The 21,690-nt window shown below is 44.7% G+C and overlaps 1 protein-coding gene across 5 annotated transcripts in view; it reads left to right on the forward strand.

Moving 5' to 3' along the window:
• ATG13 (autophagy related 13) overlaps positions 1-21,690 on the forward strand; it is a 45,548-nt gene that overhangs the window by 17,633 nt on the left and 6,225 nt on the right. For 2 of the 5 annotated variants that reach the window (XM_040328195.1, XM_040328196.1), the window contains exons 8-15: positions 431-527; positions 801-899; positions 8,436-8,526; positions 8,830-8,928; positions 18,567-18,677; positions 20,250-20,377; positions 20,463-20,583; positions 21,066-21,143. In XM_040328195.1, coding sequence (XP_040184129.1) covers positions 431-527; positions 801-899; positions 8,436-8,526; positions 8,830-8,928; positions 18,567-18,677; positions 20,250-20,377; positions 20,463-20,583; positions 21,066-21,143 — 824 coding nt within the window. The remainder of the gene's footprint in view (positions 1-430; positions 528-800; positions 900-8,435; positions 8,527-8,829; positions 8,929-18,566; positions 18,678-20,249; positions 20,378-20,462; positions 20,584-21,065; positions 21,144-21,690) is intronic. The other 3 variants (XM_040328197.1, XM_040328198.1, XM_040328199.1) reach the window with 3 other exon arrangements.

Here is a 21,690-nt window from a genome sequence, read left to right on the forward strand (position 1 = left end):
TTCCTTCTTTTAATTGCATATGGCATCCTACAGATGAGGGAGAATTAAAAGATGGCTGCAAGTAAACAAGATTTGAAGAGGTTTGGACCTGGATAACACCTCTCTAAATTACATGAAAGGGTAGATGTATACTGCTATATCTGAAAAGTTCCTGTGTTTACTAAAATCTAAACATGGATTTGTGCTTTGCAGTTCTTTTAATTTTATCTAATTAATTTTTTAAAACCGAGAAAATGGACGGTTCCAAAAGTACCTGGAAAGCAATGCTTTCTATGAGGGCTTTTTTTTTTTTTTTTCTTCACAAGAGGGCTTCTAAATCTTTTCTGTGTTTTTTGTCTCTAGAAATAATCAGAGGATAGGCAGGACGTGCTAACACCTGTGTGCCCAAGTGCTTACAAAACATCTGACTAAATACTTTTTTTTTCCCCAGGTTTCCAGGCGGTGCGAGTTGGAACAGTGGGGACTCCTATAGGGACGCTTACCCTGACCTGTGCCTACAGAACTAATCTGGCTTTCATGTCTACTCGGTAAGCCTGGTCATCCCTCTGACATGAGGTCCCTTACCAAAAATTGTTATTGTTCTCAGTATACACTCGCATTTTCCTACGGATCATCCCAGAGCAGTGTTGCATGACAAAGGGGCTGACATGCCTCCATAGTGTTTCCTGCAGCCTTTTTGCCTGCTGCCTTTGTCATATGCACTTTTCCCACCTGTCTCCTGCCCTGGTGGGATTGGGTGATCTACAGGACTGAGGAGCAAGGCAGCTCAATAACATATCAATGTGTTTATTGCATTTCAGGCAGTTTGAGAGGACTCAGCCCATCATGGGGATTATTATTGATCACTTTGTTGACCGACCTTTCCCCAGCACCTCACACATGCATCCCTGCAACTACAGGTGAGGACACAGGTAGCATGCACACGTATCGCCTAGACGCACAGAGGTCCCCAGCTTAAAGATCTTTACTCCCAGAGACCCCACAGAAATGCACAATGCCTTGGCACACAAGAGGCTTTATTTACATAATCAGTCAGTGGTATTTTTTAAGTGTGACATTTTTAGGGCGAAATTTATCTTTTGGAACATGTTACATGTTCCACATATTTAGGGTGGAACATGTAACATGTAATTGTTCCAGCTTTTACTGCCAGTTCCCCACCTCGGTGTGACAGCGGGTGGGGAAACTTCTCCCCGCACCCACTGTCACAATTTTTAAAACGGTGTGACCATGTGGGGCTCTGCCCACAAGGTCACGTTTGTCAGTTTCCTGTAAATGAATAGACTACAGTGCATCTGGAAAGTAAATACAGCGCTACACCTTTTCCATATTTTTGTTATGTTACAGCCTTATTCCAAAATGGATTAAATTCATTATTTTCCTTAAAATTTTACCAATAATACCCAATAATGTCAATGTGAAAGAATTTTAAAATCTTTGCAAATTTATAAAAAAAAGAATCGCATGTATATAAGTATTCACAGCCTTTGCTGTGAGCTCAGGTGCATCCGGTTTCCACTGATCATCCTTGAGATGTTTCTACAACTTGATTGGAGTCCACCTGTGTAAATTCAGTTGAGTGGACATGATTGGGAAAGGCACACACCTGTCTATAGAAGATCTCCCTGTTAACAGTGCATGTCAGAGCACCAACCAAGTCATAAAGTCCAAGGAATTATCTGTTGACCGCCAAGACAGGATTGTATCGAGGCACAGATCTGGGATACAGAAGCATTTCTTGAGGATTGAAGGTCCCAACGAGCACAGTGGCCTCCATCATCTGTAAATGGAAGACTTTTGGAGCCACTGGGACTCTTCCTAGAGCGGGTCGCCCGGCCAAACTGAGCGGTCGGGTGAGAAGGGCCTTGGTCAGGGAGGTGACCAAGAACCCGATGGTCACTCTAACAGAGCTCCTGCGTTTCTCTGTGGAGAGAGGAGAACCTTCCAGATGGAAGCCACTCTTCAGTAAAAGGCACATGACAGCCCACCTGGAATTTGCCAAAATGCACCTGAAGGGACTCAGACCATGAGAAACAAAATCTTCTGGTCTGATGAAACAAAGATTGAACTTTTGGCTTGAATGGCAAGCGTCATGTCTGGAAGAAACCAGGCACCACTCATTACCTGGCCAATACCATCCCTACAGTAAAGCATGGTGGTGGCAGCATCATGCTTTGGGGATGTTTTTCAGTGTCAGAAACTGGGACACTAGTCAGGATTGAGGGGAAGATGAATGCAGCAATGTACAGAGACATCCTTTGATGAAAACCTGCCCCAGAGCGCTCAGGACCTCAGACTGGGGGCGAAGGTTCATCTTCCAACAGGACAATGACCCAAAGCACACAGCCAAGATAACAAAGGAGTGGCTACGGGACGGCTCTGTGAATGTCCTTGAGTGGCCCAGACTTGAGCCCGATTGAACATCTCTGGAGAGATCTGAAAATGGCTTTGCACCGACACTCCCCATCCAACCTGATGGAGCTTGAGAGATCCCGAAAAGAAGAATGGGAGAAACTGCCCAAAAATAGGTGTGCCAAGCGTGTAGCATCATACTCAGAAAGACTTGAGGCTGTAATTGGTGCCAAAGATGTTTCAACAAAGTACAGAGCAAAGGATGTGAATACTTCTGTACATGGGATTTTTTTTTTCTATTTTTAATAAATTTGCAAATGTTTCAAACAAACTTCTTTCACGTTGTCATTATGGGGTATTGTTTGTAGAATTTTGAGAAACATAATGAATTTAATAAATTTTGGAATAAGGCCGGAACATAACAAAATGTGGAAAAAATTAAGCGCTGTGACAACTTTCCGGTTGTACTGTACGACTTCTGTCACCCCGGGCAGCTGATGGCTAGTTCATTCACAAGCTATTCAGCTTTCAACATTTCAACAGACATATAAAGGGAGGGGAGAAAGCTGCAGGACTTGTCTGCAGAAGCCTGACATTGCACCCCTGAGTCACTGATGAGAACCACTTTAATGCCAGTCATAGAACGAGGTAATTCGCTTGATTTCCCCATCAACACGGACATTATTGACAGGGGAATCCCTCCCACGGAACCATAGTGTTCTCCCAGAGGGGAAAGCTGTCACTGCCGGGAGAACACAGGGATTATTGCTATTGGCTAGAACAGCTGCTAGTAATCACATGTACAACCAACTTGGGTACATTGGGCCAAATCCTCAAAAGGGATACGCAGGCGGATCTGCTGTTCCGCCTGCGTATCCCTGTGCCTATCTTTGAAACAGAAGCAGTTTTCCAAAGATAGGCAGAAGATTCGACATCTGTAAGAGACTTACACTGTCGGATCTTAGGATGCAGTACCGCATCCGCCGCTGGGGGCATTTTGCGTCGAAATGCCGCTTTGCGTATGCAAATGAGGACTTACGGAGATCCACAAAGCTTTTCAGCTTTGTTTTTTCTCCGTAAGTTTACGTTTGCATGCTTAAAATTAGGGCTGCTTTTACAAGGTGTAAACTGTTTACACCTTGTAAAAGCAGACTTTTTTTGATCGCCGCAATTTTTTTTAAAATTTGATTTTTTTTTTTTTTTTTTGCCGTATCTTTTTTTTAACCCGTCGCAACTTTATTGTCCCGTCGCAATCCACAAAGCCCGGCGTAACGTAATTTCGCGCGATGGGAAAATGACGTCACGAGCATGTGCAGTACGGCCGGCGCGGGAGCGCGCCTCATTTAAATTGTCATCGCCCCCTGGATAACAGGACCGCCTTGCGCCGGGAGAATTTAGGTTACACTGTGTGAAATTTCTAGGTAAGTGCTTTGTGGATCGGGCACTTAGGTAGAAATTTCCCGCCAGTGTAACTTAAATGGGAAAAATTAAGTTAGGCTACGATTTTGAGGATTTGGCCCATTCAGTCTGCCCATACATGGTTCGAATCTCGGCCAGTTCCTGTTAAACACGCTGAGATTCGAACCGTCTATGGCCGGCTTTAGGCCAACCCCTTCTTGTATTCAAGGCTAGCCTAGCAAATTAAGCAGGAAGAGAATTGGGTGAAGCTTGCACCGATATTCTCCTGAGATGCTGCAGACAAATAAACAGACTACAGAGAGAAGACAGAAGCACGAGACAAATGCAAATAAAAAAAATTCATAACAATTCACCTCCTACATCTTCCTCTCTGCAGCTCCTATATCTATCTAAAAAGTCAGATCATAAGTCCCTTTTGCTTTTCAATTGATTTCTGAGGTTGAATTGCCCCTGCCCATCACAACCTGCCTTAGGCTGCATTCACACCTGAGCGTTTTGTCGCCTGAAGTTATATAACGCTAGAGGGGAAAAAAATCCATTATTCTCTATGGAGATGGTTCACATCTCCACTCCAAAACGCCTGAAGCTCAAACAAGTTCTGGACCCATTTTTGTCGCGCGAATCGGGTGGATTTGGGCGTTTTTGAACGTTTGTATTCTCATAGGGCCTAATCCTCAAAAACCCAGCGCAACGTAACTTTTTCCATTTAAGTTACACCGCCGCAAAATCTCTAAGTAAGTGCCCGATCCACAAAGCACTTACCTAGAAATTTTGAGCTGTGTAACTTAAATCCGGCCGGCGCAAGGCGTTCCTCTTCTCCAGGGGGCGATTCCCATTTAAATGAGGCGCGCTCCCGCGCCGGCCGTACTGCGCATGCTCGTGACGTCATTTTCCCGACGTGCATAGCGCGAAATTACGTTACGTCGGGCTTTGTGGATTGCGACGGGACAATAAAGTTGCGTCGGGTAAAAAAAAAGATACGGCGCCAATTTTTTTTTTTTAAATTTAAAAAAAATCGCGTCTCTAGCAAGAAAGGTCTGTTTTTACAAGGTGTAAACAGTTTACACCTTGTAAAAGCAGCCCTAATTTTGCGTTTGCAAAATAAAACTTACGGAGAAAAAACGAAGCTGAAAAGCTTCGTGGATCTCCGTAAGTCCTAATTTGCATACCCGAGGCGGTATTTCGACGCAAAATGCCCCCAGCGGCGGATGCGGTACTGCATCCTAAGATCCGACAGTGTAATTCAATTACACATGCCGGATCTTCTCCCTAACTATGGAAAACTGATTCTGTGGATCAGTTCCATAGTTAGGACCAGGGATACGACGGAGTATCTCTTTTGAGGATTTGGCCCATAGAAACTAATGGAAACGCTCGATTCAAGCGTCTAGCGCGACAACAAGCGTTTCTATGGGCGTTTTGACGCTTTAATCTGTTGTGTGAAATAGAATATTCACCCAGGAAGAAGATAAAAAAAAATCTACAAACATATCAACAAGTGATGAAAGAGATGATAATTTTTCCTATTGGCTAAAATAAAAAACGACAAAGTTCAAAAACATTGGACAACGATGTATGCAAACGCGCAACAAAACGCCGGAAAAAACGACCGAAAACGCTATGCTCAGGTGTGAATGCAGCCTTACTGGTATCTAAAAGTGGGTGGTGTAGCGCAAAGAAAAACAAACTTTATTTTTTATTTTTTTTTATTTATTTTTTTGTGCTGGCAGCTTTTGTCTTTTTAAGTATCTGATCTGCAAAGGATCAGATTAGGGCACTCCTGTTCTCAGGCAGAGAAGTGCTTAGATTTTTTTCCAGTTTCTCTAAAATTTAAATAACCAGTTCTTCTTCTTTTTTTTTTTTATGAGGCAAAGTGTAAATGTCACACTTCAAATATATACTAAAACATGTTTAATTATAATAATAATTGGCACTGTGTCTGCAATTTACCATCTTTCTTCTTCTCAGTAATCTGTCAAATGTAAAATGACGAGGCCTCTTTTTTATATTGTACGTTCTATGGACAAACCTACAGTAGGCATAATCTATGCTCATAAATAGTCTTCATATAACCGAGGAAGATCTTTTGTGTTCTGGGATATGCTTCAAGCTAACCCCATTTACTAGGAGCCAGTAACAGCTCTGTCTACCAGCCTCTGTAATGTCAGTGATTTCCTGTGACTTGACACTATGGGGTTGATTTACTAAAACTAGAGAGCAAAATTGGTGCAGCTGTGCATAGAAACCAATCGGCTTCCAGGTTTTAGCCCTGGTTCACACTGGTGCGATTTGACATGTCAAATCAGCGGCAAATGACGGCAATGGCATTGTCCTAATCGGGACTGACAAGCGGGAGTGAAATTGTGCAAGTTCAGCTGAATTCGCACGGCTTCACTCCCGCAGCCCAGCGTGAACCTGGGCTTATTGTCAAAGCTTAATTGAAGAAGCTGAAGTTGGGGTCCTTTTTCACATGGGCTTTCCGATCAGGTCTGCCTGTCGGTTTTTGAGACAGACCTGATCAGACCTTGCAGTCTCCTCTGGAGTGGTGGATCCGCTGACACCCACCGCCTTCTGATCCTGCCCGCAAAATCCAGATAGATGGTGGTCCTATTTTTCTTATCCTTCTGGCCGATCAGATAGGATCTGATAAACGGACAGGCAGTCCGTTTCCACCCGATTTCCCCATAGAGAGTGGGACTGGACCTGTCACCCGAATGCTCAGTGGGGATCAGCAAGCGAAATCCACAAGACGGAGGTGCCCGTATGAAAGGGGCCTTAGAAGCTGATTGGCTATAATGCACAGCTGCACCAGATTTTGCGACTCTCCAGTTTTAGTAAATCAAACCAAATGCCATCTATGAATGTTTAGCAAAATAATCGAGGCTTTCACTGCTGTAGGTGTTAGGGTCCTTTCACACGTGCGGACCGTTTTTTAGATTAGTTTTTTATCATCAGTTGATCCGTTTTTTCATCCGTTTTTTTTTTTTTTTTTCGTTAGAACTTTATTTTTATTGCATATTTTGATGAAAACGGATGTTAGCAGATCGTATGTTAATCGGATCGTCCGCTAACATCCGTTTTTCGTCCGTTCCGTTTTTTTGACGGAAGAAAAATAGGGTTTTCTTCCGTTCAAAAAAACGGAGCTTAACGGAGACGGATGTTAACGGACGTTAGCGGATGCTCATCCGCTAACGTACGCTATCCCATTGGAAAGCATTGCAGTCCGTAAACGGACGTATGAAAAAACGGACGAACGGTCCGCACGTGTGAAAGGACCTTTAGGTTAATATTTCATGAAGACTGTTCGCCCAATTCCAGCCAAAATGATTCGGTTTTTAGAAGCCAAGTTTGAACCTCTGCAATGATTTTATTGCTGCTTGTGTAGACAGTGGGAAGATTTACCCAAATGTTCTGTCCTTGTCACAGGGGCTCTGTGGAACAGAAAGTGATTAAAACTTTTCTTTTTCTTTTTTTCTGTTTTTCTTTTCTTTCTTTCTCAGGATTAGAACCTGTCTGTGTGTTGTGTTTCTAGTGACACTCCTTTTCCAAATTTCTGATGTTTCCACAAGCTATACAAAACTAATGCCGCGTACACACGATTGGTTCGTCAGACGAACCGATCGTGTGTGGGCCCCATCAGTTTTTTATCCATCGGTGAAAAAAATAGGAACTTGTTTTAAAATTATCTGATGGTTAAAAAACCGATCGTCTGTGGGCACGTCCATCGGTTAAAAATCCACGTATGCTCAGAATCAAGTCGACGCATGCTTGGAAGCATCGAACTTCATTTTTCTCCGCACGTCGTTGTGTTTTACGTCACCGCGTTCTGACACGATCGTTTTTTTTAGCTGATGGTGTGTAGGTACGACTGATGAAAGTCAGCTTCATTGGATATCCGATGAAAAAATCCATCAGTCCGTTTTCATCAGACGAACCGATCGTGTGTACAGGGCATTAGTTTTGGCTGAAGTTGAGCTTTTTAATATAAAATTCTGGTTCCATCACCTGAAGTATTGTGGGATCATTATTTTCCTCGCTGGTTTGTTCCCACACCTGGACCAGCCTTTGTACTGCTTTTTGCAATTTTGTTAAATGGACTATCCTTTTCTGGAGTCAATTTTATTGGAAAATTTGCTGTACAGGGTAGGCAGGAGCATACTGCACTTAGACCCCTTTCACACTGAGGAGTTTTTCAGGTGGTACAGCTCTAAAAATAGCGCTGCTATACCGGCTGAAAAACTCCTGCCCAGCAACTTCAATGTGAAAGTCCGAGGGCTTTCACACTGAGGCGATACGCTGGCGGGAGAGAAAAAAATCTCCTGCTAGCAGCATCTTTGGAGCGGTGAGAGGAGCGGTGTGTATATACTGTGCAGAGTGGATGGATTTGAGAGCATCAGGCCTATCTATAGACATGACTAGGTAGCAGGTGTTCCCAAAACACTTGATCATAATCAGCAAGGCAGCACGGGGGGGGGGGGGGGGCTGTTGCATTACAGCTATACCTGGATGAAATGCAGAAACCTCAGACAGGTAGACCTATACTGCTGTGTATGTTTTTCGAACTTTAATGTTATAAAAAAAAATTTTTTTTTTTTTTTTGCTGTACTAATTGCAGGTTTTTGCTTTTAACCAATCTGATTTTTTATTTTTTTATTTGCTAACAGGGTGTCTGAGGAGCAGGGCACCGTATACCCGTCTGTGGAGGATTCCCAGGATGTCTGCGCCACGTCCTTTTCTACTTCTCCGCCATCGCAGGTGAGCTTGTCACTTCCTGTGATGTGCAGCACACACCATCTTCTGCCTCCCTAATGCAAATCTACACAATGCTTAGTGAAGCAGAGATCCACTTTTTGAGCTTTTGCTCTCACTGTGGACCTGCTGTGTGAAGCTCGTGTCTGGTGATGAACGGGGAGATTGTAGAAGTAGGTTATTGCTTTTCATATGGAAGATGTATTCCTGTCTATAGATGTTAGGGTGGTCTTGTATCTGCACTCATATCTATCTTTTTCTTCCATCTCTATGTCTCTCTTTGTCTGTCTGTGGGTTTATTGTGTGCAGTGTGTGTTTACTTTCAGCAAGGCACGGGGTCAGACAGCTAATACTGTGGTGACAGATTCTCACAGGGTCCCGACAATGGCACTGGCCGCCTCACACCAAGTGAGTTCAAACGTGGCATGTACAGTGTGTGGGTGTGTGCAGAAAACCTCCTATTACTAAAACCCAAACTAAATTCTCCCTGCAAAAAGGACTTGGATACTACCCTCTCCTAAATTCACTGAATTAGTAGGTGGAAATTGCCTGCTGTAGAATTGAGGAATTTACACTTCGTATTCCCGGTACCCTCCCCTGCTCACTTAGGTGTCCAATCTGCTGTGGGAAGAGTTCAGCAAAGAACCTAGAAATCTACAAACGTTTTTGGATAAAAATAAATAAATCTACATTTCCAAAAATTTAGGTTTCTGAAGATTCTTCCACGTTGGACTTCCCTTACTATTGCAGCAATTGACGGCTCGCGAGGCAGTATATGCATTTTTCTTTACAAGGAGCTCAGTATCACTTTAGGCAAAGCATCGTTTTCCTGTACTTGTAGACACACGCATTTAACCACTTGCTTACTGGGCACATATACCCCCCTCCTGCCCAGGTGAAATTTCAGCTTTCGGCACTGCGTCGCTTTAACTGACAATTGCGCGGTCGTGCGACGTGGCTCCCAAACAAAATTGACGTCCTTTTTTCCCCACAAATATAGCTTTCTTTTGGTGGTATTTGATCGCCTGTGCGGTTTTTATTTTTTGCGCTATAAACAAAAAAGAGCGACAATTTTGAAAAAAATACAATATTTTTTACTTGTTGCTATAATAAATATCCCAATTTAAAAAAACAAAAACATTTTTTTTTCTCAGTTTAGGCCGATGCGTATTCTTCTACATTTTTTTGGTCGCAATAAGCGACTGGTTTGCGCAAAAGTTATAGCGCCTACAAAATAAGGGACAGAATTATTATTTTTTATTATTATTTTTTTTTTTTTTTACTAGAAATGGCGGCGATCTGCGATTTTTATTGGGACTGCGACGTTATGACGGACACTTTTTTGGCGCCATTCACATTTATACTGCGATCAGTGCTATAAATATGCACTAATTACAGTATAAATGTGACTGGCATTGAAGGGGTTAACACTAGGGGGTGAGGAAGGGGTTAAATGTGTACCCTAATTAGTGTTCTAACTGTGGGGGAAGGGGGGTGACCGGGGGGGGGGGTGACCGATCTATGTCCCTATGGACAAGGGACACAGATCGGTCTCCTCTCCAGAGACAGCACCGCTGTCTCTGTGTAAAACGGCAATGAGAGATGATCTCATATGTTTACATATGAGATCATCTCTCATTGGCCGCACAGATCGCATCGCAAACGGCCACTCTGATTGGCCGTTCGCAGCGATCTGTGATTGGCTGTGTCCAAGGGACACGGCCAGCACAGCAGTTCCCCGCTGCGTGCTCTGGAGCGCACGCGGGGAACGCGCAAAGGGGCGGATGTCAATTGACATCTAGTTGGATTTTGGGATCCGCGCTGTAGCCGTCATTTGACTATAGCGCGGATCCCAAGAGGTTAAAAATACCCTGAATAACCCTTTCTGCATCAAAAATATTTCTCGCCTGCATCTTAGTGTCTGAATGCATTTCTTCCCTGAAGAACAGTCCTGTAATCCTTTCCTGGACCACGTTTCCCTAAGAACCCCTTTCCAGTTCATGTGGCTGCCTCTGGTTGGTTGGTTTTTTGAGCATGCACAACCTGCTAGTTGTAGATTCCCATTTCCTATAAAAGAGTGTCTTCTTCCTTTTCCTCTGCAAAAATGTATCAACTGGTGTGGAGGTGCAGCCTCTCTACACTATAATATAAAAAAAAATGGCAATTTCACAGAATTTCAGTTTAGTTAAAGTTTATCGAAAGCAGGGTATATACGTGGGCCGGCAATCGGCCTGTTTAACCACTTAAGACCCGGACCTTTAGGCAGCTAAAGGACCCGGCCAGGTTTTGCGATTCGGCACTGCGTCGCTTTAACAGACAATTGCGCGGTCGTGCGACGTGGCTCCCAAACAAAATTGGCGTCCTTTTTTTTTTTTCCCACAAATAGAGCTTTCTTTTGGTGGTATTTGATCACCTCTGCGGTTTTTGTTGCGCTATAAACAAAAATAGAGCGACAATTTTGGAAAAAATTCTATATTTTTTGCTATAATAAATATCCCACAGAAATATATAAAAAAAAATGTTTTCCTCAGTTTAGGCCGATACGTATTCTTCTACCTATTTTTGGTAAAAAAAAATCGCAATAAGCGTTTATCGGTTTGTTTGCGCAAAATTTATAGCGTTTACAAAATAGGGGAACGTTTTATTGCATTTTTATTAATTATTTTGTTTTTTAACTAATAATGGCGGCAATCAGCGATTTTTTTTTTTTTTTTATTTATTTATTTATTTATTTATTTATTTTTTCGTGACTGCGACATTATGGCGGACAATTTTGACACATTTTTGGGACCATTGTCATTTTTACAGCCAAAAATCTATTTAGAAATGCATTGTTTACTGTGAAAATGACAATTGCAGTTTGGGAGTTAACCACAAGGGGGCGCTGATGGGGTTATGTATGACCTCAAGTGTGTAGGGGGGTGTGGCTGTAGGTGTGACGTCATCGATTGTGTATCCCTATAAAAGGGATCACACGATCGATGACGCCGCCACAGTGAAGAACGGGGAAGCTGTGTTGTACATACAGCTCTGTCCGTTCTTCAGCTCCGGGGACCGATCGCGGGACTCCACCGGCGATTGGATCCGTGGGTCCCGCAGTCCTGGTCACAAAGCTTCGGACCGGGTCGCGGGCGCGCAGGACGTACCTTTACGTGCATGCGACCAGCCGTGCCATTCTGCCGACGTAAATGTGCAGGAGGCGGTCCTTAAGTGGTTAACAGGGACCAGCTGGTCTATGCATGCTGCTGTATGTTCAACAGAAGCCAGGCTAACAGTCGTGCTGGAAAATCGGCATTCGATCAGCACTTTGAACCAATGGCTGCTGCGCTGATCAGTGTTCTCTACCCTGGGGAGTCCCCTGTCAGAATACAATGGAGCAGCAGGAGAGATCTCTGTGTCACATGTTTGTGTTGATGCAGAGATCTGTCCGGAAACTTATTTTCAGTTTGGATAGAATAGGGGAGGGTTAAAACTGCTCTTTTCTACTACTTTAATTACTACTTTAATTCCCAGTTGCAGTGGTGATCAGGACAATTGGAGAAAGTGAATGTCCCTAACGAGAACACTATAGCAGTGGGAAAAAAAAATTGGGTTTCCAAATCTTTAAAGCGGGAGTTCACCCATTTATTTATTTTTTTGCCTTTTCCCCTTAGATTCCTGCTCGTTTTGTCTAGGGGAATCGGCTAGTTGTTTTAAAATATGATCAGTACTTACCCGTTTTCGAGATGCATCTTCTCCGTCGCTTCCGGGTATGGGTCTTCGGGAGCGGGCGTTCCTTCTTGATTGACAGTCTTCCGAGAGGCTTCCGACAGTCGCATCCATCGCGTCACTCGTAGCCGAAAGAAGCCGAACGTCGGTGCGGCTCTATACTGCGCCTGCGCACCGACGTTCGGCTTCTTTCGGAAAATCGTGACGCGATGGATGCGACCGTCGGAAGCCTCTCGGAAGACTGTCAATCAAGAAGGAACGCCCATTCCCGCAGCCCATACCCGGAAGCGGCGGAGAAGATGCATCTCGTAAACGGTAAGTACAGCTCATATTTTAAAACAACTAGCCGATTCCCCTAGACAAAACGAGCATCCATCTAAGGGGGAAAATGTGTTCTCTATGGGTGAACCTCCGCTTTAAAGTAAAACTTTTTTTTTTTTTTTTTTTTTTTTTTTTTAAAGCTGGGCATTTTTTAGTTTTTTGCATAGATTGGGGAAGTGAAACCGGTCAGGTTTGTATTGCTCTCCACATTCCTGATGGAGATCCCTCCCCTCCAATTTGTTTTGGTGGCCATTGTTCGAAGAACAGAAAGTGATGGATAATCCAACATTTTATGTTCAGTTGTAGATGTTAGACCCAGGCAGTGATGTGTGCTGCATGAAAATAGTAATAGACACCACAGTTTATAATAAGCAAATGGCTTGAGCAGAAAACATCTCAAAGAGGAAGTAGAAGCTCTGTGGGGAAACTGCCGAGCCACAGCCTGAGCTGCTTGCAGATTGATCAGCTTGATTACTATGCTTCTTACTGTCGGGTGTAATGTCAGATTAGGCATTGCCCCTAGCATCTAATCTGTCCCTGGCAGTGCTTTTTGCCATAGCTGGCAGATCAGTGCCATGAAGAGCTGATGAGCAATACAGAGGGAAGAAAATTAGTTGTTGAATGCATGCCAGATACAGAGTAACAAAACATGCCAGATACAGAGCAACAATGGCCAAACAGATTTTTATATGGAAACCCTCCTTTTAATTTAAAAGCTGGTAACTGGGTCATAATGAAATGGGCTTAATGGAATTCTCAAGTACATTTAAAGCGGATCTCCACCCTAAAGTGAAGTCGCGCTGATCGGCACCCTCCCCCCCCCCCTCCGGTGTCACATTTGACACCTTTCAGGGGGGAGGGGGGTGCAGATACCTGTCTAAAGACAGGTATTTGCACCCATTTCCAGCCACACGCTACGGGCAAAAGACGGGTTTTTTTCTGACATCCCGTCTGTCCCCCATTGTGTGCTGGGAACACTCGGCTCCCAGCACACAGCGGGAGCCAATCGGCGGGCGCAGCGCGACTCGCGCATGCGCCGTAGGGAACCGGGCAGTGAAGCCACAGCGCTTCACTTCCTGGTTCCCTCAGCGTGGATGGCGGGGGGAGCAGCAGAGTGACGAACGATCGCTCGTGCTCTGCTGCGGACGGCGCTGGACTCCAGGACAGGTAAGTGTCCTAATATTAAAAGTCAGCAGCTGCAGTATTTGTAGCTGCTGGCTTTTAATATTTTTTTTTTTGAGCGCACATCCGCTTTAAGCCCTGTACACACGATCAGTCCATCTGATGAGAACGGTCTGATGGAGCGTTTTCCTCGGTTAACCGATGAAGCTGACTGACTGGTCAGTCGTGCCTACACACCATCGGTTAAAAAAACGATCGTGTCAGAACGCGGTGATGTAAAACACGACGTGCTGAAAAAAATGAAGTTCAATGCTTCCAAGCATGCGTCAACTTGATTCTGAGCATGCGTAGATTTTTAACCGATGGTTGTGCCTACTAACGATCAGTTTTTTTCTATCGGTTAGGAATCCATCAGTTAAATTTTAAACAAGTTGGCTTTTTTTTAACGGATGGCGCCCACACACGATCGGTTTGGACCGATGAAAACGGTCCATCAGTCCGTTCTCATCGGTTTAATCGATCGTGTGTACGCGGCATTAGAGTAACGAAACTCGGAGAACTAAGTGGTTCTAGGATAGCAGTACTAAATGTGTGGGCTGCCTTACATCTACTTTGAAGCCTTTACATATCACTTTGGGACTGTGGTGGTGAAATATATCATCTTTCATACATTTTCCCTTAGGCAGGCCATAGATTATGCGATTTTCTTGCAGAAAACTAACTGCACATCACCCTGAACACACCATCCCCACAGTGAAATATGGTAGTGACCGCATCATGTTGTGGGGATGCTTTTCTTCAGCAGGGACAGGGAAGTTGGTCAGAGTTGATGGGAAGATGGATGGAGCCAAATACAGGGCAGTCTTAGAAGAAAACCTGCTATGCTGCGTACACACGACCCGTTTTCTCGATGAGAAAACTGCAATTTTTTTAGATTGGTCGGGAAAACTGCCCGCAAAAAAATTAGAACCTGCTTTATTTTTCCCGTCTGTCTTTTTCTTGTCGCAAAAACCGCTCGTGTGTATGCTTTTCCGAGGGGAAAAAGATGCGCGTGCTTAGAATCAAGTATGAGACTGGAGCGCTTGTTCTGGTAAAACTGGCGTTTTGTCATGGAGATAGCACATTCGTCACACTGTGACGGACTGAAAAGCACGAATCGTCTCTCACCAAACTTTTACTAACACAAGTTCAGCAAAAGCAGCCCAAAGGGTGGCGCCATTTGAATGGAACGTCACCTTTTATAGTGCCGTCCTACGTGTTGGACGTCACTGCGCTTTTGGTCGAGCGTTTTTTTGATTGAACGTGTGTATGCAAGACAGGCTTGAGAGGAATCACGTCGGGGGGGGAAAGATGTTGGGTTTTGGCATGGCAGGAAAACCGATCGTGTGTACAGGGCATTAGAGTCTGCAAAAGACTTCAGACTGGGGCGGAGGTTCACCTTCCAGCAGAACAACGACCCTAAACATACAGCCAGAGCTACAATGGAATGGTTTAGATCAAAGCATATTCATGTGTTAGAATGTCCCAGTCAAAGTTCGGACCTAAATCCAATTGGGAATCTGTGGCAAGAAGTGAGAACTGCTGTTTACAGACGCTCTCCATCCAATCTGACAGAGCTTGAGCTGTTTTGCAAAAAAGAATTATCAAAAATGTCCCTCCCTAGATGTGCAAAGCTGGTAGAGACATTCCCAAAAAGACTTGCAGCTGTAATTGCAGTGAAAGGGGATTCTACAAAGTATTGAGTCAGGGGGGCGCCATACAAATACACTTCACACTTTTCACATATTTATTTGTAAAAAAAAAAATTGAAAACCATTTATCATTTTCCTTCCACTTCACAATTATGTACTACTTTGTGTTGGTCTATCACATAAAATCCCAATAAAATACATTTACGTTTTTGGCTGTAACATGACAAAATGTGGAAAATTTTCAAGGGGTATGAAATACTATTTCAAGGCACTTTATTTTTGGCTTTGTGTGGACTGAGCCTTTAAAATCCTTTTTTTTTTGTTGCATGTGATGATGTAATAGAATTTTGTTTCCAATTTATAACTCGGCATGTGCAAAGGATTTAATTACCTTATTTATCGCGGTATAACACACTCCCGCGTATACCGCGCACCCCTAAAGTTGCCCCCGAAATTCCTGTAAAAAAAAATGTTATATGATTTTATTACTTTTGGTGTCTTCCCAGCGTCCATCGTCCGGTCCGGCGTCCGTCTGCGGCCTCGGTGGTGTCCTCCCGGCTTCTCCAGCGTGCGCCTCAAGTCGAGTCCCCGCTTCCCGCGCTCAGTTCGAACGCCTCCGCCGACATATACAGAGTGCAGTACACTCGGGTACATTCGGCAAGGCTCGGCTTCGCTCGCGCTCACGCTCTGTGACGTTTATGCGTGAGCACGAGCGAAGCCGAGCCTAGCTGAATGTACCCGAGTGTACTGCACTCGGTATATGTTGGCGCAGGATTTCAAACTGAGCGCTGGAAGCGGCTATCGGCGTATATCGCGCACCCACGATTTTCCCCTTATTTTAAGGGGAAAAAAGTGCGCGATATACGCCGATAAATACGGTATGTTCTGCTGGTGAGAGGTTCACTAATAGCTTGCCTGGTGGAAAATGGTAAATTGAACAATGGCAGAGACTGTATTTCCTTTTGCTGTGTGTGTGTGTGTTTATACCCTTATTATTCAGGCTGTGCCAAGTCTAGCATATCTAAAACCTACATCAGTGGAACAATAAAAAGGAGCGCTGTCTACCACCTTTTATATTTTAAAGGACAGCATATGATTTTTAAAGCTACTTTTTTTTTTTTTTTTTTTTTTTTTATGCAAGTATAAACTCGATTTATTATCTAGAGCAGGGATATGCAATTAGCGGACGTCCAGCTGTTGCAAAACTACAATTCCCATCATGCCTCTGACATCCACAAGCATGACACCCAAAAACAGAGCCTTGCTATGCCTCATGGGACTTGTAGTTCTGCAACAGCTGGAGGTCCGCTAATTGCATATCCCTGATCTAGAGCCATTTCCCCTCTCACTGCCTGCAAACTCCAAGCAGCACTTCTTATATTCTTCTTCTTTAGCCGGTTTAGGTTCCCTCTGTTACAGATTGGCCATGTCTTCCTGGTGCTTTCCAACTTTAAAACAATGGCGGATGCGCGAACGTCTGGCTCAGCCTTGGCAGCCAGTCGGAAACAATTCTGCACATTCCTCCTGCTGTAAGACGAAGGGACCAGGAAGCATTGGATGGTTGTTAATGGAGAAAGCCTGAACCCTCCTTATGCTAAATATTAAAATGTGTTTGTTTTGGCTGGTGGGACGCACCCTACCCTAGAGCAGACACCAGAAAATAATATCGCAATTCTCACTTGTTTACCAAGGTAAGGGCGCTTCTGGTGTCTCCCAGAATAAGCGCCACCAATTGCTACACTTCTGTCCAATGATGGCACTGCCGCGGCTAATAAGGGCATTCTCATTGGATAGGGGAATTGCAGTTAGTGGGGCTTAGCCCTGAAATCAAGAAAGTTGTATTTTTTTGTAAAAGAAATTAAATTTGTTTGAACTTGCGGGGCTTTCTAGCTAACAAAGGGAAAAGTAGGCATCTTGTGTCTGCTGTCGGGCATTTTTTTTTTTTTTTTTTTTAAAGATTTACAATGACTGACAAGATCATTTTAAACAACTCCACCCTAAACAGTTCAGTACTGGGTGGTAATTAGTCACGTTTATGTAGAAAGATTTGCAACCTCTGGAGTTAGGACATTCCTCCTGTTATCTCCTCCTGCTGCTTGTACAGTAAATGTCGGATCTGAAGCTTGTTAACTTCAGTGAGAATTCACAGGACATTCTGACAGCCAAAACAACTGGAGCCGTGGAGTGCTGGGAACATCACATTGGCTGCTGTAGAGTCAGGGGTGCTGTGAACATCACAGCAGCACAGTAAGAGGTGATGAGAATGTCAGTGGCAGCAGTGGAGTGTAGGCTGCTGGGAATGTCACAGCGGCAGCAGTGAAGTGAGGGGTGCTGGGAATGTCACAGCGGCAGCAGTGAAGTGAGGGGTGCTGGGAATGTTGCAGCAGTGGAGGGAGGGGCGCTGGGAATGTCACAGCAGCAGTGAAGTGAGGGGTGCTGGGAATGTCACAGCGGCAGCAGTGGAGGGAGGGGCGCTGGGAATGTCACAGCAGCAGTGGAGTGAGGGGTGCTGGGAAATGGCACAGCAACAGCAGTGTAGGAGGGGCACTGTGAATGTCACAGCGGCAGCAGTGGAGGGGATGGGTGCTGGGAATGTCACAGCGGCAGCAGTGGCGTGAGGACTGCTGGGAATGTCACAGCGGCAGCAGTGGCGTGAGGAATGCTGGGAATGTCACAGCGGCAGCAGTGGCGTGAGGACTGCTGGGAATGTCACAGCGGCAGCAGTGGGGTGAGGACTGCTGGGAATGTCACAGCGGCAGCAGTGGGTAAGGAATGTTGGGAATGTCACAGCGGCAGCAGTGGGGTGAGGACTGCTGGGAATGTCACAGCGGCAGCAGTGGGTAAGGAATGTTGGGAATGTCACAGCGGCAGCAGTGGGGTGAGGACTGCTGGGAATGTCGCAGCAGTGGAGGGGAGGGATGCTGAGAATGTCGCAGTGGTGGAGGGAGGGGTGCTGGGAATTCTCAGCAGCAGATAAACTTTTTACATTTGGTTTGATTGGCAGTCTTGCAGTTTTGGCTCTTTTTTCGCACAGTAATGTGAGTTGTTGAGTCGTGTGTACAGCCAATAAGATCACAACTTGCATTCCTGGAATGATGAGAGAACCTGGGAGGGTGTTAAGTGCTTATTATTAATCTTGGATAGACCTGCAGTTGTTCCATCTCTTTATTTCTTCCTTCCTCCTTTCTCTGTCTCACTGTCTAGCTGTACAGTTCTCGCCTTTCCTATCAGCCGACTGTCCTTGGAGCTGGATCCTCTGAGCCGTGCTACCCAGTGGCCTTGGCTGCTGGAGGGAGCGCTACCCTTCCACACCAGGTAGTCCTCTGCGGAGGAGAGGGGCACACTGTGTGCATGGGTTAATGATTTAATAAGTATCTCCACACCTGCCTATGTATTAGCAGGGTTGAAAAGTGATATTTTTGTGTTAAAGCAATGTTCTGTAACCGTTTTTATGGGACCGCGCAGAACGCACTGCGCATGCTCCGTTTTAAAATTTCCCGCCGTGCTTTGCGCGAAATGACGTTGCGTCGACGTGAGTTACGTCCTTTCCTATTCACGGACGACTTACGCAAAAAAAAAAAAAAATTAAAATTTGACGCGGGAACGATGGCCATACTTTAACATGGCAAGTCTAAAGATAGGCCAAGAAATTGCAGCTTTAACTATACGCCGGGAAAAGCCGACTAGCGACGACGTAAGAGAATGCGATGGCCGCGCGTACCTTCGTGAATCGACGCAAACAACTAATTAGCATACCCGACGTGTAAAACAACGCAAACTCCACCCAGCGGGCGCCGAAGTATTACACCTACGATCCGAAGGCGTACGCCTGTCGGATCGAAGCCAAAAGCCGTTGTATCTTGGTTTGAGGATTCAAACTAAAGATACGACGCAGCAAATTTGAAAATACGCCGGAGTATCAGTAGATACTCCGGCGTATTTCTTCTGTAAATCTGGCCCAGTGTCTCTTATGAGTTCTAAAAGTATGGCAACGCAAGCCAAACTCCGTACAAGTTCTAGACCGGTGGATGAATTTGATGCATTCTGCACCACTTTTAAAACGCGAGAGACACTTTCACTTAATCTCTCTGTGCCAGTCTTTGAGTGCCAGGGCAACCAGATTCTCTATTTCATTTTTTTTACCCGTTATTGGACCTAGAAAGGTGGGATCTGATTGGTGGTGATGAGCAATATAAAAAATATTGGCTGAAGTCCTTCAATTAATTATACACAACAGTCAAATAGCTGGAAATTTTGCAATATAAATGTAATAACACATGTAGTGTGGTCACGGCCAGCTACATAAAGGGCTTGGCACTACGAACCAGACAGCCGGAGAGTCCAGACGACATACAATACGGTTACGGGGGCAGACCCTCTTCCTCAGTACCACTTATGGCTCTGAGGAAGAGGGCCCGCCCTCGTAACGCGTAAGCTGTAGCCGTATTGTATGTCGGCTGTCCAGTAGGAGGCCCTCTGGAGGCATCAATCCTATTGGTGGAGTGGTGTATACACTTGCATTTTAACTTGTTTTGTGAGCATTTATGATCTTTGTACAATTTTAATTAAACCTTGCCATTGGTAATGCACAAGGTCGGTGCGCCTTTCCTTTTTACATCCCCTGCTGAGCCAGAGCAACAGGAGACAGCCAAAAAATCATTGTCGGGATTTAAGCCTTCCTCACTCTATTCAAAATGTGTACCTGTTAGAGAGACTTCCTATCACTTCTGCCTTGGTATGCAGTTTGGGTAAATCTCAATAGGAACACTGGCAGCCTGACAAGAAAATATACAATGTTTTCCCGCTGTGTAAATAATCGCACACATTGTGTAGTAGTTAGAAAGAGTTGACTTCTAATTAAAGTAGACATCTGGGTTCTCTCTGTAGATGATGGTACCAGGAAAAGAGGGTGGCTTACCCAACATCACTGCCCAGCCTGCACATGGTACTCAAGCTGAACGTGATCGGGTTCTCCTGACCTCACCACCTAATGTAACGGGCACCACTTCCAGCAGGTAATTTATCATTTCACAGGGTCGGATAAGTGGTGAATTCATCATTTTCTTATTTCTTGTGCTCATTCTGGTCTGTCTTCCACAGCGAAGAAGCAGACACCCCATCAGGAAGCAACACTGCTGGACGAAGCGGCTCACCAAACAAGACCCCTCACATCCTCTTCACCCGCAAAGTAGGGGCCTTTGTGGACAAGTCCTCCCCGCAGGTGAATAGAGTCGTATACTTGGTGCCGCTGTCGGTTAACTAAACTTTAATCGATCTCTTATAATGCATTCCCGGTAGATGGTTACACACAGTTGAAATGTCTATATGCAATTGTTTTACCTGCGAAATTATTTATAATTCCACTCAGCCTGTAACCTACACTGCTCTGCCATGCTTCATAACCAGAAAGTTGCCTGCACCGGTTTGTTTACCGGTTCATCTTTACAGCTTCTAGTCACCTGCCTGCCAATGTGATCTGCAGAGTGGTGATGGAGATTCATTATGCAGCGAGCAGACTGGAAGGTTAAGTGGGCATGGCCTAAAAAAATGCAACAACAGTGCTGAAACCATGTGGAGCCCCTTGCAGCCTAAAAATCACCCCCTTTTACATCCAGACGACTATATATGGTCCTCAACTTCTCACAAAGCGAAGATAAACACCCCCCCTGGATGACCCAAGATGGCTTTTGTTTCTGTTCACAGGTCACCTATGCCAGCACCGATATTCCTTTTGCTGTGTTTGCACCCAAGCTTGCTGAACTTGAGGAGAATGACCCCATGGTAAGTTCTTAATGCCTAGACCAGATCTTTTTTTTCAGGCAAGGCACCCTTCAAAATTCTGCCATTCTAAAATGTAAAAAAGGAAACTAATAGTTTTCCATAATGCAGCAATATCCACACGCAAGACGACTACCATTAGCGGTGATTTATTCTTCCAAAGCCAAATACACCTTTGCACACTGGTACTGACTAGTATTTCATTGTTTCTCTTCTCCCTTACTCATCTGTGACCCCAATGCTGACGGGGAAGGGGCAACAAGGATTCTGTGCTGCCGCCTAACATTCTCCATATCAACCAAAGAAGTCCTTGGTTGTTAGAACACCAACGGCAAGAAGGTTGTAATACTGCACAAGAAAACGTGTGACTTTGTGTAACTCGAAGGCAGGCTTCATCCACTTGTTGGGTTGGGTTGGATACAGTTTTTGGGCAATTTGTAGGCATTTTGCCAAGGCACCCCTGAAAAAAAAAAACCTAAAGGCACCCTGGTTAAAGGGCTGGCCTAGACCACACAGTTAAAGTTGAACAAGGTACACTTATGTCCTGGGT

The sequence above is a fragment of the Rana temporaria genome, chromosome 11, assembly GCF_905171775.1.
Source record: "Rana temporaria chromosome 11, aRanTem1.1, whole genome shotgun sequence".
In the NCBI taxonomy this organism is placed as follows: domain Eukaryota; kingdom Metazoa; phylum Chordata; class Amphibia; order Anura; family Ranidae; genus Rana; species Rana temporaria.